General features: G+C 46.4%; 1 protein-coding gene across 1 annotated transcript; it reads left to right on the top strand.

Moving 5' to 3' along the window:
- Positions 1-8,937: 8,937 nt before the first annotated feature.
- Positions 8,938-13,443, top strand: TOB1 (transducer of ERBB2, 1). Its single transcript, XM_086473642.1, has 2 exons — positions 8,938-8,982; positions 11,706-13,443. The coding sequence occupies exon 2, from the start codon at positions 11,841-11,843 to the stop codon at positions 12,816-12,818; it is 978 nt and encodes a 325-aa protein (XP_086329768.1). The 5' UTR covers positions 8,938-8,982; positions 11,706-11,840; the 3' UTR covers positions 12,819-13,443.
- Positions 13,444-15,958: the final 2,515 nt, after the last annotated feature.

Genomic DNA, 15,958 nt, shown 5'->3' with positions numbered 1-15,958 from the left:
TGCTTCTTAAAATTGCCCTTCCTCCACTTACATTTCAAAAATTGAAAAATGTTCTGGTTTTAAGGGTAGTCATACAGTTACACTTCCAAATGGAGTTTTGTGATATGAGACCATTTTCAAGGAAAAAAAAAATAAATTTCCATTTCCAATACTTGAGGCTGTGTTTTCTTGCTCCTGTTTGCAGGTGCTTTTAGTAAGAGTCTGCTATGAGCAGTGTCACGTAAGTATGCAGCCTCAGCTTTGACTGAAATGAAATTGTGCGAATTTATGGAAAAGTATTTTGTGAGAAAACATTCACAGCTATGTAGCCTTAGAAACTAGAGAGTTAAGTGTTGGTGCTCTGAGACTGGCTATGAATATGGAGAGCCCAGAGTTGGAATAATCACAAGGGAGGCAACTGCACCAGCCAGGATGAAAGATGAGAGTTTCAGCAGAAAATTGATCAAGATAACGAAGCAGGGGGAAGATGTCTTGTGACAGCAGCTGGATTTGTAGCATCTAGCCTCAAGTAGGAGCATGAAACGTAAGTTTGCTTGGAGGGGAGAAAAATCAATCAGAAGATTTCACATAGGACTGTGAGACTATAGAAAGCTCCAAGACGCCCTGGAACGCTGCACCATTTACCCTGATCGGAGGGTGAGTCAGCACTCAATTATGTTCAGGCAATTTTATATTCAGTTTTCTATGCGTTGGCGACAAAGCAATTTAGATAATGGTCATATAGCAGAATCACCTTCTTTACAAATCTGAGTTACATTAGCTACAACAAAAGTATGTCACTCTGAGTGCTCGTTTTCCAGCGTAAAAGCTAATCATCATGTGGGATCAAGAAGAAATCTCTTCTTCCCACTGCCAAACTCAATGTGATTGTACAGCATGGCTGTTTTATCCCTTCTTCTGAAGTTGTTAGTTATGGCTACTCTTGAGACTAGACAGATCCACTGCTGTGTGCAGATACTGTCTGAAGTCTTGCGCATTAATAATAGCATATGAGATAATAGCTCCTACCGGTTTGTGCATGCAAGAGAAAACATTCTCTTGTAATGAAGCGGGCTATATATATGTAGGTACGTGAGGACTGCCTAGTCTGCCCGTAACATGGTAAAGAGCTTGACCTGTGAATAGAAGAATCCGTGTTCTCTCCCTGCTGCTGCTTTATTGGCAAGTCCCAAGGGTACCGTCCTCGGAGATTCCAAGGTGCGGCTCCAGGTTTACACAGTGTTTTGCCATCAGTTCAGGGAAGATGTTATGATAATCTGACCTTTTGCTTAATCTCTTAAGGCACATATTATATTCTTTTGGAGCAATTATATCTTTAGGAATCAGAAGCCGGAGAGGAAATGAGTGGTTTACTATGCTTTGAACCAACAATTCAAACTGAACGATCATATCAATGCCAGTGACAGATTCACTCTTCCATGAACTACTTCTTGCATGAACAGGATACTTAAGCTGTGTTCAAAACAGGATGCACAAACTGTGTTAAAATCCACTTTGTATGTCTCAGGAGCAAACACACAGCTTGAATCTTCATTCCCCTCCATCATTCCTGTTGCCATGACTCGATGGACTTTAACAAGTGTTGAATAAGGGCCAGATCTGGAGCACAGCAAACTCAAAGAGAAATTTCCATTGGCTTTTTTTTCCATGGATAACAGCCTTAAAGATTCAGGGTCAAACCTTCAGCTGTCACAAGCTGGCATCTTTCCACTCAACTACCTCTTCGTGTCTGCACAAATACAGAGCCATTAGGTTTCTGTTCACCTGAAAAGAAGCATCCTTGTTTTTTTATTAATACGAAGATAGTTTTCAACGATCTTTCTCTCATGAGGACAATTTTCAGACTGTATTCATCAAGACACTGACATTTGAACTCATTTTACTTTGAAGTCACCATCATTCACGTTGTCACAGCTTGATAGCACAGCAGGTTAACTCAGCGCTTCTCAAATTAACGATCTCTGACCCAGTATCAATATCTGTAACCTTTGGCTTTCCTAAATGTGATATTCTGCATGTCATCTAGTAGTCACTAACCAAACTCTCAAAGTCCTGAGGAAGTTACAGGCTCTGCATAAAACACTGCTACTGATAGGTATAGTATTGCAGAAAGGCGTAAGAAACCCAGGCAACGGCCGCACGCTCCAGAAAAAACAGATTATCACCCGAATGTTTAAAATGTGGATGGTTTCTTACTGAGCTGTATCATTCTTGGTTCCTCTAAATTCTTAGTCAAGAACAAGGTGAGATCTTCTACGGATGTTAAAATTACATTTTGTTCTGGATTTTACTGAAAAAAAAATAATTGAGGCATCTTCCAGTTGCTGCTTTATAATAAATTGACAACGTGGGAAACATCCTTCTGCCCCTTCTCATTCAAGACGTGTCTACCTTGTTTTCTTGAAAGACTAGAGAACAGGACAGGGTTCATCCGATCCTTACTAAGTAAAAAAAAAAAAACATTGCTGGGAGAGCCAAAGGGTGCAAATCTGGAGTAGAGGCTTAGAGGACATCACGGCTAGCAAGAAAAAGCAGTATTGGCTGGACCTTTGCCTACATAAAGTTGAGTTTTCATTTATTTCAAAGGGAGCCCCCTGGCAATTCTCAGATCACCTTTTTTTACCCTAACTGAAGATAATCAGAATGTCAAAAATTTAGCAAAACTTCTGTGTTTATCAGATATTTTTGGTAAAAAGATGTCCCTCCATTGCTGCTCCTTTCAGTTTAAGCAGACTGAATGAAAGTTATTTCTTCACACTCATTTTTTTCCCCGATCTCTTTTTTCACAGTCTCTCTCAGGAAAAAGATTTACTTGTCTTCCTGGAAAATGCTAAGTACACGAAATTCTTAAGTTCTTAGTGAAACTTTTCAAGCTACCTTCATCTATCATAAATTGAAAGGGCAAAAGATCAGACCTTCATCTTCAGTGTTTATTTTTGATCCCTGTAAAATAATCAACATGAGCAGCCCTTACAGTTTAAAAAGCAGCTTTCTGTCTCTTTAAAACTGTTTATGAATCATTGTTTGGAATGAGCGTAGTAAAGCATTTGAAGCTGATTAACTAAGAAGTTCATGGCTACCAGGATAGTCCCAACCTCATAATTTTATCTATTAGCAGATTCTGCAGAACTGACTGACATTAAACTGGCAGAATGCCAGGACAAAGCTGAACTCGAGGAAAAAATCATATTGGATTTTAATAAAACTTTCCTCAAAGGCCAACCTCTCTAAGGTATAAAATCAATCCTTTTTTCCTTCTTCTTCAGCCCATTTATTCATAGCTACAGAAAATTCTGATACTCACAAACCATTTCCCATTTCCCCACCCCCTTATTACAGCATCTATCTACCTGTGACCATTATTTTTCTCAGCATTTTTATTTAGATTCCTTACTCCTCGTTTCACTCTTTTTCTGTAGCCTTCTCAGGATCCGTAACCCATTCTCAAAATGCCATTTATCAGGCTTCTCTTCAAGAACAGATCCTGCATCAAACCTGCTTCAGGACAAAAAACCCTTTTACTTCATCCTTGGAGATGGCTGAAACTTTGGGAAAAGCAAAACCTCGGTGCAAAGTCTTTACCAAAGTGTATCCGGATTCTCCTGGTTTTATTTTCCTTCTCACCCAGCAGCTGCCTTCTGTGTCTTGCTCAGGACTCCGTAACTTTCACCAAGTAAACTACAACATTAGTAGCATGCCGCTTAGGAGAGGATGATGTCCTTGTAAGCTCTAAGATCCTGCAGATCAGTCCCCTTTACTGATATTGGCCCAGCAAAACAACTGTTCTTTTTTTTTTTTTCTTTCTTTTAAAAGAAGAGTCACTAATATCTAAGAAAGTACCAGCTTAGAAGGATTTTTTTCAGAGTGTACTGACTGCACAGAGCTGTAGATACCTAGATCTGGAAACTGCTTCTCGATCCTTGGCGTACAAGCTTCAGCTCTTGATAGCCAAGTTTCTAAAATCTTGGCATCACCGGAGCCACTAACATCGTATACTATAATAGCAGTGGAACTTCTGTTGCTGGTGTTTGGCTGTGCTCGCCGAGCTGAGCCGTGTGGGGCAGGCCAGCCCCCCAGCATCTCACCAGAACTGGCACCCGGGCTTTCTGGGCTTCCAGGACGGGATGCACGATGCAGGGCTGTTCTCACAATCACAGCCCCCCACTGCTGTCCCCTCTGTCCTCCATTCCCCCTTTTTTACCACAATACTTCCCTCCTCCTACTTCAAAGGCTACTTCTCCCCCTCTGCGGCAAGATTAACTGTACCTCTGTCAAGACCAACAGACATTTGTCTAACCGCCAGGTCCTCCTACCCCCATCCCTTCCCTGCACGGTCCCACATCCCCAGGACACTAATCCCATTCCTCGGAATTCCTCAGCCCCCTGCGCTACAGAGGAACAAGCCCGGGCGCAGCCTGGGTTGCCGTGGAGCCGCACAGCAGTTTGCAGCAAGTCGCTGACTGTGGCTGTTTGTCCCCGGGGGTAAGAGTCTGCCAACCCAAGCTACCGCACACACATCCCGCCTGGGCGCATTTATTTCGGCATATAAAACTGCAGGCAGCAGCCCCCGCCAGTCAGCTGCCGGAGCTTGATCGGAGCTTGATCGGAGCTAACTAACCATTTGCCCCTTTCACGTAATTAGAGACGAGCCTGGGGCTCTCCTACAAGATGACCTGGCTGGGACAAAGCCCCATCAACTTCTCCGTTTTGGCTGAATTCTGTTCAGTTATTCCTTACTCCATCAAAACAACGTTACATCCAAGCTAATTTTGTGGGTCCCATCCAAAAAAAAATCTTGGTGGTCAGAGAGCTCCTGAAGCTGGGCAACATCTGACAGCTCTATACACCCGCTATTTAGGGGAAAATCACTGCTTAAGCTGGTAAAGTGAAATGTAAGAGACAAAGAGACAGTGCATTTCAAGATGATGGTTAAGGTACATGCTGGAGAGCAGCCAGGCTTGGTTGCTCACACTGGTAGATGATGGGGAAAAGGAACACATGTTAAAATCAGCAAATGGATAAAATTGGGCTAGAGAGGGATGAATACAATGGGAAACGCTTTCCAGTTTTTCAAAATCAAAGCCCACGCTAAAAGGAGAATTGTGTTCCTAAATAGGAAGATGTTAAAAACCAGACTGTGCTATATTCGGGAATGTACGTTACAAAGCTTTATGTCCACTGTCAGGATAAACCTCACACATTCTGTAAGGAGCAGCAACATTCATGTAGCAGAGGAGATGAAAAGGACAAAGATGAGCGGTGGAAATTCTGAGCCTTGCTTCCTCCTGCTCTTAAATTCTTGCCTACGTTGACATAATTAGTAAAAATGTTCTTAGATATTTTTAATTCCTTTAAACAACTTTTAAGATGAATAAACTGCATTTTGGTTTTAGATACTGTATTGATCAAGAAATAATACTGCTTTAGATTTTTTAAAGAGTACTATTAATTATTTTATGAGTCAAATTTAGGTTGCTTTAGTAGAAAAAAGAAAGTCCCTTTGTAGAGACTATACAGTGAAACTATCTATCTCTTTGTAGAGACTGTACGGTCTCCACAAGGTCTTGTAGAAACGTAGGTCTTTGACAATGCAGAGATCTTGGCTCTAGAGATTAGGCTGCAAGAGCCAGGCTGTAGAAACTGTAGTTCAGTTGTCGGTGACGGCTGTTTTGCTGGCCAGCATCGCAGGATATGGCTACAAACAGGGGATGAGATCAAAACCCTTCTCGTTTAATATAGATTAAGAAAGTCTCCTTACTTCTAGTCTCACTCCTGCCTCCCTGGCACGCTCTGAAATACTTCTGTTGATTTGCTCTGCTGGGGAGAAAAACCGTCAAGGTTTGTCAGGAAAGATGAGAATATCTATTTTTTCTTTTCTTTTAAGATTAATCTTTCAGTTGAATAGCGTTGGCAACATGAGTAGAATTTTGCTGCTGGAGTTGTTATTTTGTATTGATTGCATTTTTAAAGATTTTTCTAGCCGGGAGAGGTAGACATTTTGTTATTGCTGTGTATTAACCAAAAGGACTGAAAAATACTGCGGGCCCTACTCTGACCTCTTTGTGGATCAAAAAGCCAGTTGAGGTTTTAAGAATACGAATGATCCTGGATTAGACTCTGTTTTATTCTGCTAATAATTTAACACTACTACAGTTTGGCCACCTGACTTCTGATGTGTTATCTGTGGGTGACGTGATGACCACTGCAGTTTGAAAGTCAGAACCTTTTTTTCAGACAAACAAGGATAAATTGAAACTTTCATTGGGCCACTAGAAGTGGACTTGATTCTTGCTGACCTGAAGAGGTTATTCTTAGGGCAATCACCTGTCTTCAATTTTTAACATGGGATTTGCTCAACAGCGCGCGATTTTAGCACTGGCTGCATCAGAAACTTCCTTACATAAGCCACAGGAAAGTACATCACCCTTTTCACAGCTTTAAAGGATCCCACAGCCGCCTCGATTATCAATGTATTAGCTCTGTATATTTAATTCAGTTCCTAACGCTTCTCATGTAGTGGTAAAGCCATTTAAAAGAGTGTCTCTGCTTTTACAACCTTTTTTTTTTTTAGCAACTCAGCAGCACAGTTACTGGGTTTGTAAAGCTCCTTACGAAATCTCACCTGAAAACATTGGTCTACGGAGTTGTGCAGTTTTTCCCCACTTCAAAGGGAAATCTGCTGCCGCTGCTCCCCCCGTCAGCACAGGACTGAGCACGGGAACGTGTGGGACTGTTCCCTGACACAGCGGACGTCCGCTGTCAGTTTGTCCAGTGTTTGTTGTACCAGGGAGATTTCCAAGGTCTATATATGTTTTTTTTTAAAACGTATTTGTTTTTTTCACCTTATGTGTTTTGGTGGTTATTTCATATTCTCTTAGCTTTTGCGGTAAAAGGAACGGCAACTTGTTCAAAACAAAAAAATCCAAGGCTCTTATCTGGATTCCTGGCTGTGCTACAGCAATTCCCAGTAGTCTCCCAGTTGCCAATGCTTACGATCTTCATACTTTATTTTCCATTCGGGGTGCACAGTGATGACAGATGACCCAATTTTCACTGAAGGCCCATACAACCCTTTATGGTTAAAAGCGAATGAAAAATAATGGAAAAAAATCATAACTATTTTGGGTCTGAATTAAGATTTTCAAGTTGTTTGCGATATTGCAATCCTCGTAGCAACACCGAAACATCTCAATAAAAACCATGCATTTTGCAGGGAATGAGGCCTTCTAGCAGAAATTTTCAGCTGTGGAAAATCTCAAATATTACCCTTGCTATCTTCCTTTAACATTTTGGTTTCCAAGCTCCCGCCTCCCACACAGTCTTGTATGTATTCTAAGCTCCAAAGGGTTAAAGTCCTGGCATTTCTTCTGACTGGCATTTCCAAATCTCTCCTGGGGCCCATGCAGCGTTTACGCCAAAACGCTTTATTATTATACAAACACAGAGCGTGAGGAGGAGGGAGAAAAAAAAAAAACAGCCAAAAACTCTAAAGTTTGTCCTCCAAAACCGAGACCTGCTCGTGGGTTTGAAGCTAACCATAGCAACCCCAACCCCAATCACACCCGCCAGCGGTATTTAAAGGGAAAACCAGTGATGTTTTAATGAACGGAGGGCCTGGCCCTCCCGCCACCGGGCCTCGTTCTCCTCCCGAATGTCTCCCGGTGAGAGAGGAGGAGGCGGCGGTGGCGGCCCCGGCCCTCGCTAGCTCGCAGGCTGCCCCGCTGCCCCCAGCCGTGCCCCCGCGCTAAAGTGAGGCCGGGCCGCAGGGCCGTTCCCGACAGGCCCAAACCGGGCCCGGTGGCACCGGCTCTGCGCCAGGGCCCCAGCGCGGTGCCGCGGCTCGGCCAGGCCGGCGGCGGCCTGACCTCCCTCACAGGGCGCTGAGATGGCGGCCGCGCCCTCCCCCACCGTTCCCCTTCGGTAACTTTTTTTCCCCCCAAAAACTGGGGTTTGACGTCTTCCTCCTCGAGACCGAGTGACCAATCAGGCGGCTACCGGGGCGGGCAGGCAGCCAATCGGACAGCGTTGCTACCTGTGGGGAGTATTTTTAGCCGCGGGAGGGGGCTGTGAGGGGCCGGCCGGGCGCGGCGGGGGTGCAGCTCCGCACCCCCTCCTGTCAGGGCGGGCGCGGCTGCTGCGGGGCCTCGCGGAGGGGAGGCCGCCCCCGCCAGCCCCGCCGGTGGCGCGGGGGGACGCGGCCTGGCCCCTCGCCCCGCCAGCGTGAGGGGCTGCGGGTGCCCCCGCTCCCCGCTCCGCCGTCCCGGCGGGCTGCCGACCCCCGCGGAGCCGCGATCGCCGCGATCGCCTCTGCCGAGCTCCCCGCGGGGCGTCGCAGCCCGCCCCCCCCCCCCCTCCAATGTCGCGCCGCAGCGGCGGTCATGGGAGATGTAGTTCAGCGCCGGCCCCTCCCCCCCCTTCCCTGCGGAGATAAGGGGCGCGAGGGCAGAGTTTGACGTAGGCAGTGACGCAACGGTGTTGTGAGGTGAGGACCGAGCTGACGTAGAGAGCGGCCCCTCCACGGCGTGGTGGGGGAAGGGGAGGCAGCAGAGGACCCTGTGAGGGGGCGGGGCCAGGGCGGGGCCTGGCGGATGGTGGGTGGGGCCGGACAGGACGCTAACCACTGGAGGGCGGGGTTAGTGGGCGGGGCGCGGCAGGAGGGGCGGGGCAAGGGAGGCGATATATAGGGGCGCGCCGGGCGGCGAGGCAGTAGCAGAAGGAGCCCAGCTGCGGCGGCCGAGCGTGCCCGTCGTGGGGGTGTGAGCAGCGCAGCCCTCCCCCCCCTTTCCCTCCCCCCCCTTTTTTTTTTTCCAACCCTCCCCCCTCCCTTTTTTTTTTTTTCTCTTTCCTTTCCCCTCCCATCCTCGCTAAGGGAGCCGGCTCTCGGAGATGGGGGTCGGGTGCTAAGCCGCCCCCCCCCACCCCCCACCCCGCACTCACACCCCCGCCGGGATTGTTTGCACTACCCCCCGCACACCCACCCGGGTGAGTACCGCTCGCTGAGGGCGGGGGGGCGGCCCAGGCCGGCGCGGGGGTGTCAGGCCGAAGGCAGACGCTGAGGTGGGGGCCTGAGGCAGCCACCGCCCGGCCCCGGCCGTGAGGCGAGCGAGGGGCTGAGGCAGCCGCCGCCCGGCCCCTGCGGCGGGGGGCTGAGGCGGGCGCGGCCCCTGCCGCTGTGGCGGGGGCCCTGAGGCAGCCACCGCTCGGCCCCGGCCGCTGAGACAGCAATCGCCCGGCCCCGGCAGCTGAGGCGGCCCCTGAGGCGGGAGGTGGCGAGGCGGGCCCGGCCCGGCCGTGAGGCGGGCGGCCCGGGGTGCCGAGGGCGGTCACGACCCCGCGGTGGCGGGGACCGAGGCTGGCACGGCCCCGCGGGGAGGGGCAGGGCCGGGGTTCCGCGGGGGGCGCGACGGCACAGGAGCCGATGGGAAGGAGGGAGCGGGGGCCGCCGGCAGCCCCTCGGAGAGGGGGCTGGGGGCGGGGGGAGAGGGCACGGCCCGGGGAGCCGGGCTGCGAGAGGGTCGGTCCCAAGGCGGTCCCTGGACGCGCTGGGGCTGGGAGGAGTGAGCGTTGCCGGCTGACTAATAGCTCCGCTGGCGCTGGGCCTCTCCGGGCAGCGTTGGCAGCCGTCCGCCAGGACCCTGCCCCACGGGGGGGGGGGGGGGGGGCGGAGAAGGGGTGTCGCCGGGCCCGGGGTGCTGGGCTGTATGCTGGGGAGAGGGGCCTTGCAGCTCCCCGCACCCCACCCTTTCCAGTCATCTCCCTTCCTCTTCTTCATTTGCTGTCTTACGGGCTCAGAAAATGCTCTTCTTCTTCTTCCTCCTCCTCCTCCTCCTCCTGCCGCTGTTGCCGGCGCTCCCGGGGCTGTGAGCAGAAATCTAATGAGACCCGACCGCCGCGTTATGTAACGCCCGACGCCGCTCCAGGCTCCTGCCTCCGCCCCGGGCCGGGCGGCGGGACCCCCCGGTGGGCTGGGGCCCCCCCCCCCGAAACAGCGTCCTCTTTACATTCAAAAAAAAAAAAAAGGAAAAAAAAAAAGTTTGAAATGATCAAGCTGTTCTGTTCAATCCACTGCTTGTGCCGTGGATCGGTTTTGGGGCTTAGAAAAAACGTATAGCCTCTGCCCGGTGCGCCTTGAAAGGATCGTTTCATCCCTAAAGGACGTGGAGGAAGGGAAACAAAACAGATGGATTAATAAATCATTTTTAAATGCCCCCTTTTAACCACCCAATCAGCTTTTCTGTACTGATTGTGTCCCTTTTGTAAATATCTTCTGTTTGCCCTTGATCTTTTCCTTATCCCCACCCAGTGCTGATCCAGCAAACGTTTAAAGGTCGCCTTATCATACAGGCTTTCAAACTATTCCCATACCATGTTGGGGAGAACATGAGTGGCTTGGAAATAGGGTTCCAGGCTTTAAAAGGAGAGTATTTGGAGCCAGAAATAAAAAAACATTGTATTCATGTTGTTAAAGGATTTTGATACTGACTTTGATTTCTCTAATCTTTAGTGACAGCTACGCTAAATTTTGTTCCTAGTGATGCAGTGCAGAAAAGCACAGTGTTAATTGAAATTCTCGTTGGGCGTTTAACTTGAGCCAAGAAATACATATTTTGTTTCACTGGAACTTTTTGAACAAAGGTGTCTCCTGTGGATGAGTACCTTTATGCCAAGGTACTGCAGAATTTTCGTTAGCAGTATGTGTGCTAATACTTGATCCTTGTCCCTTCTTTAACTTTAGGTAGCTATTTTCTCTTTGTCCTTTGTGAAGGAGTGGCAACCATATTTTATATTAAATATAAAATGGAGTCATGAGAAGGAGGAAGGCAGTCGGGTCTGAGGCTATCAAAAGCCCTGTTAGCTCTAGTAACTTTTTGAAATCTGAAGTGTAGGCAGCACGAATTTAGTATATATTAATATATTGCATCTGATAATAGAATTTGTAGAAAGGGGAAAAATTGTGAATTAATTTATAGTAATAATTTCACGGTCATTGCCACCCGTATGACAGAAGATAGATGCGTCTATTTTGTATGCATTGGCTGCGTTATCCTTTTAGCTATTCCAGGGAAGAATTGTCGTATATGTACAGCGGACATTTTCTTTTCAGTTAGCATAATTTCGCCAGCACACGGTTTGTGCGGGTGATTCGCTTGGACTTAAATGTTGCATAATTTTAGTTATTTGTGTGAAATCTTCTAAAGCCACTGTTAACATTTTTATAATTCTGCAGCTTACAGGGCAACCAATATGTTTGCAAACTTTAAAATGATAAATGACGCTTGGACTAAAACCTTTCAGGCTAAACTAATAGTCTGGTGCTAAATTTTGCAGCTGAGTACTATAAATCATTCACGTACGGGTTGGTAATTGAACCCTTGACAGGCCTGGCAGTTCTGTGATGTCTTAAAAATTATCCTTGCTGCTTTGTGAATAACTAAAGGGCAAGCTCATGTGATTTTGAAATGCCCCGTGCTGTATACGTAAACACGTGCCTGGTGCATCTTCTGCGGTCTTGTTTGTAAGTCATACTGAACGTGGCTGGCATCCTCACCTTCCGCAGGCGTGCACACGAGTGGCTGATGCACATTTTTTTTTGGATTTGGAAAGTAACCTGTGTGGTGCAGAAAGTGGAGCTAAAACAATAGGCCTCGGAGCTTGGTCTGACGCTTTCCTTATTTGGATGTGTTTGCTTTTGTTTTTTCTTAAAGGAACAAGAGCACTCAAGGTGAAGGATAATAATCAACTAGAATCAGCACTTTGAATGAAACTGTTTCCCTGTGGCGTCTTGAACACTTTCTTCTTCGGGTTTTGAAACAGACTTATAACTTTGTGGCATAGCAGCTATGCAGCTTGAAATCCAAGTAGCACTCAATTTTATTATTTCATATTTGTACAATAAGCTTCCCAGACGACGTGTCAACATTTTTGGTGAAGAGCTTGAAAGACTTCTTAAGAAGAAGTATGAAGGGCACTGGTATCCAGAAAAGCCATACAAAGGATCAGGGTTTAGATGTATACATATAGGGGAGAAAGTGGACCCAGTCATAGAACAAGCATCCAAAGAGAGTGGTTTGGACATTGATGATGTTCGTGGCAACTTGCCTCAGGATCTTAGTGTTTGGATTGACCCGTTTGAGGTTTCATACCAAATCGGTGAAAAGGGACCAGTGAAAGTGCTTTATGTGGATGATAATGAAAATGGATGTGAGTTGGATAAGGAGATCAAGAACAGCTTTAACCCAGAGGCCCAGGTGTTCATGCCAATTAGTGACCCAGCATCTTCAGTGTCTAGTTCTCCTTCTCCTCCCTTTGGTCACTCTGCTGCTGTGAGCCCAACTTTCATGCCCCGCTCCACTCAGCCTTTAACCTTCACCACTGCCACATTTGCTGCCACCAAGTTTGGCTCGACCAAAATGAAGAATAGCGGCCGTGGCAACAAGGTCGCCCGCACCTCTCCCACCAACCTTGGCTTGAATGTCAATGACCTGTTGAAGCAGAAAGCCCTTTCCTCCTCCATGCACTCTCTCTACGGGCTTGGCTTAGGCAGTCAGCAGCAGCAACAGCAACAGCAGAAGACTTCTGCCCTTTCTCCTAACGCAAAGGAGTTTATTTTCCCCAACATGCAGGGTCAAGGTAGTACCAGTAGCATCTTTCCTGGTGACAGCCCCCTTAACCTCAGTCCTCTCCAGTACAGTAATGCCTTTGATATGTTTGCAGCCTATGGAGGTCTAAATGAGAAGTCTTTTGTGGATGGCTTGAATTTTAGTTTAAACAACATGCAGTATTCTAACCAGCAATTCCAGCCAGTTATGGCTAACTAAAAATAAAACGAAAGTGAAATACAAGTAAATACTATTGTACAAGTTAAAATGCACGTACCCAAGGGTGTATCTTTTTTTCCACCTCTTGAGATTTTTTTTAAGGCTTGTAGTATGAATACATTCAGGCTTGGTTAGATAAATACAACATGCATCATTTTTTCATTTGCCAACCAAGCACAAAGTTATTTTATACTGACTGTACATTACAAAAATATACTCTCAAAATATGGCCTCTTACAGTATTTAAGATATAGCAAGGATGTGGCTGATTTTTTTCATGTGTGTATATATATATGTACACGAACATATATGTATATATATATGTAAAAAGTTGGCTCTAATAGGTGGGTTTATTGGTCTTTTTCTAATTGTATAATTTAATTTAGTACAAAGTTTGTAAAATATCAGAGTATATATATTGTTTCTACAACATGGTATTGCATTTATATCTTTTTACTACAGTGATCTGTGACAGCTGCAGCAGCTTCATGTTGTATTTTTTTTACTGAAATTGTAAGATATCCATCTTAAAGACATCAATTCTAAAAAAAAGTAAAAAGTTGTGTACAGAATATTCCTTAGTGGTGGAATTAAAATGTACGAAATATTTGCTTTTTTCAAAAGAAACACAAATTGTATTTTCTGTTAAAAGTTTAAAGATTTTTGCTATATATTATGGAAGAAAATGTAATCGTAAATATTAATTTTGTACCTACATTGTGCAATACTTGAAAAAAGGTATAAAAGTATTTTGAGTCAGTGTCTTACATGTTAAGAGGGACTGAAATAGTTTATATTAAGTTTGTATTAAAATTCTTTAAAATTAATTGCCTGGTTGTGGTCTGTGTTTTTCCTGCTCTGCTGAAGATCAGAGCGCTGCGTTTCTGGTGGTGTCGGTGCTCGTGACGCAGAGCAGTCTGGCGCGGGGCACCGCGGAGGAGCGGCGGGCAGGCTGCTGGGTTGATGCACCGCAGCCAGGGGTTGCTTTACCTAAAGCGCTGCTGACAAAGCCTGGTGAAGGACTTGCCTACAGTTATTTGAGGAAATTTTCACTTGTTTTCCCTAACTGTAGCCTGCTCAAGTTAGAAGGTAATTTTAGTTTTTTTTTTCCCTTGAGAGCCAAGACCGTAAGCTGTGGGAACGGGGAGTTACTGTGTGGTGTGACGTGTGTAGAAGGGACTCAGGTGATTCAGTGAAACTCCCTTCCCATGTCATCCGAACGGATTTGAACTATTATCTCGAGAGGTCCTAGACCAATGCATCAGCGTTCTGCTTCTGTATCGGGGATTAATAGCTCAGGAGCGAGACTGAATAAAAGTGCTGATGTGCAGTTTACTAAAGTCATTGTGAACTTTGGTTTTGGATGCTCCGTTAAAGGGTGAAATGGAATGCAACTACAATGTGACATTTAAGGGTTTTATTTTAGTGGATTTTACCAGGTTTAACTTCATAGATTCTCAGAACATGAATGCGAGCGGGAGGAGAACGAGTCCAGAGGCTGACGAAACAACTCGCCTTTCCCAGGGCTCTTTTGAAGGCGCATCCCTCGCTTTTCCGTCTGCCTGGCAAAGGGTGTTCCGTGCTAATGGACGTTGTCAAGGGGAAGAGAAACGTCCTTAGTACATAAATCTAACCAACGTCAGCTTGTTTTCCACGGCAGTTCCAGTTGTACAGAGAGAAGATACGTGCCCAGTGGGTAGTCCTTTGGCTCGTGACACGATGAGTTGTGAGCTGCAGGAGTAGCACAGGATTAAAATTACCTGAACTTTAGCGTTCTGCACCCGGGATCTGAGACCGAAGATCAGTCTTGTCTTGTTTGGCGCGCTTGATTTTACATAAAGGGGTAAATGCCACGTGTGCAGCCACCCCGGTTTGGTGTGAGCAGACTCGTGGTGGACATAGCCCGGTGCTGTAAGGAAGAGGGAGTTGTTCCACACCGGGGTGAGCTCTTTGCTTTGGACAGAGGCCTGAAGACATGGACGGGGTGGAGATGCGAGGCTGGCGGCGGTATCAGTTTCTAATGCCATGGCAACCAATTCAAAAGCAGTAATGGAGCGAAGGGGGGTTTTAAGCATTCATCTGTCTCTGTTTGACTGGCTCCTTTTTATTGAGTTTGCCATCTGGTTTATCTTTCCGCTAACGGCACATCAGTGGACAGAACTGTACTTAAAAGCGCATCGTTTGGTATCTAATTTTAAGTGGAAGATTTTGCTTTTGAAAGGAATTAGATAAAAATTGGAAAAAAATGCTGGGTGAATTACTGGAAAATGCAGAATGTTCGCTCTGTGTGTGATTTCTGTGTGTGTGCCTAGACTTTAAGACTTACTACAATTTTACTATTGCCGATACAATAACTATCTAAACTGCCTGGGAGGCTGAGCAGCTCTGACAGTGGAGACTATTCTGTGTGTTCTGTAATATTTCTATTCCTGTGATTTAAACTGAGATCATTTGTCTTAAAGGTCACCGAGCTTATCCTCTCCCCACGCTGATCCGTTCACTTCCACTGTAACCAGCTCTACGTACGAAGGGCAGTGGTTTGCAGCAAGGAAGAGTCTCTGGAAACAAGGTGGTTGTTTGCAGCACCTTTTAATATAAAGGCTTTAAGAAGCAGGGTTGGGTTGTGGTGCTTTGCAAGGGGGCAGTCTGCAGAGAGAGCTTCCCGTTTTCTCAAAGAATGCAAATGTGAAGATTTTTCATGTTTTTTCTTACTCCTTAGAGGAATGAAAGAGTCGTGCTTTCTGCTCAGTCTACTTCACCCATTTATTTATCTTTTGCTAAAGTTTGGTGCTGAATTTGTTAGAGCAAATATTTACGTTGCAACATTCTGTTCTAAATGAGTGCCAAGTCAATCTCTGGTTTAATTAGCACGCACCCAGTATTCTGCTCTTGAGCCGTGCTGTCAGATAAGTGCATTTGCTTTGATAGAAAGGGCCTAAAAAGGCGTGAAGGGGGAAAAGGAAGCATTTGCTCAGTTGTGCAAGTTCTTCAGTGTTTTCTCTTGTGAACACGCAATTTACTTCCTTAAAATTGCCGGTGTAAGTTAAACCTCGGACGATGTCTTTAATTTACAGTGAAGAAAAGGGCAGAACCACACAAGCGTCCCCCCCTGATGCCGCTTAGCGCGTCCTGTCCCTTCA

The sequence above is a fragment of the Leptosomus discolor genome, chromosome 15 (assembly GCF_034619465.1).
Source record: "Leptosomus discolor isolate bLepDis1 chromosome 15, bLepDis1.hap2, whole genome shotgun sequence".
NCBI lineage: Eukaryota > Metazoa > Chordata > Aves > Leptosomiformes > Leptosomidae > Leptosomus > Leptosomus discolor.
The sequence above is the reverse complement of the archived record's forward strand: the minus strand, read 5'-3'. Positions and strand labels throughout refer to the sequence as shown.

What these genes read in the sequence shown, in the direction of transcription:
- TOB1 (XM_086473642.1), top strand. Translation starts at nt 11,841, where the DNA reads ATGCAGCTTGAAATCCAAGTAGCACTCAATTTTATTATTTCATATTTG.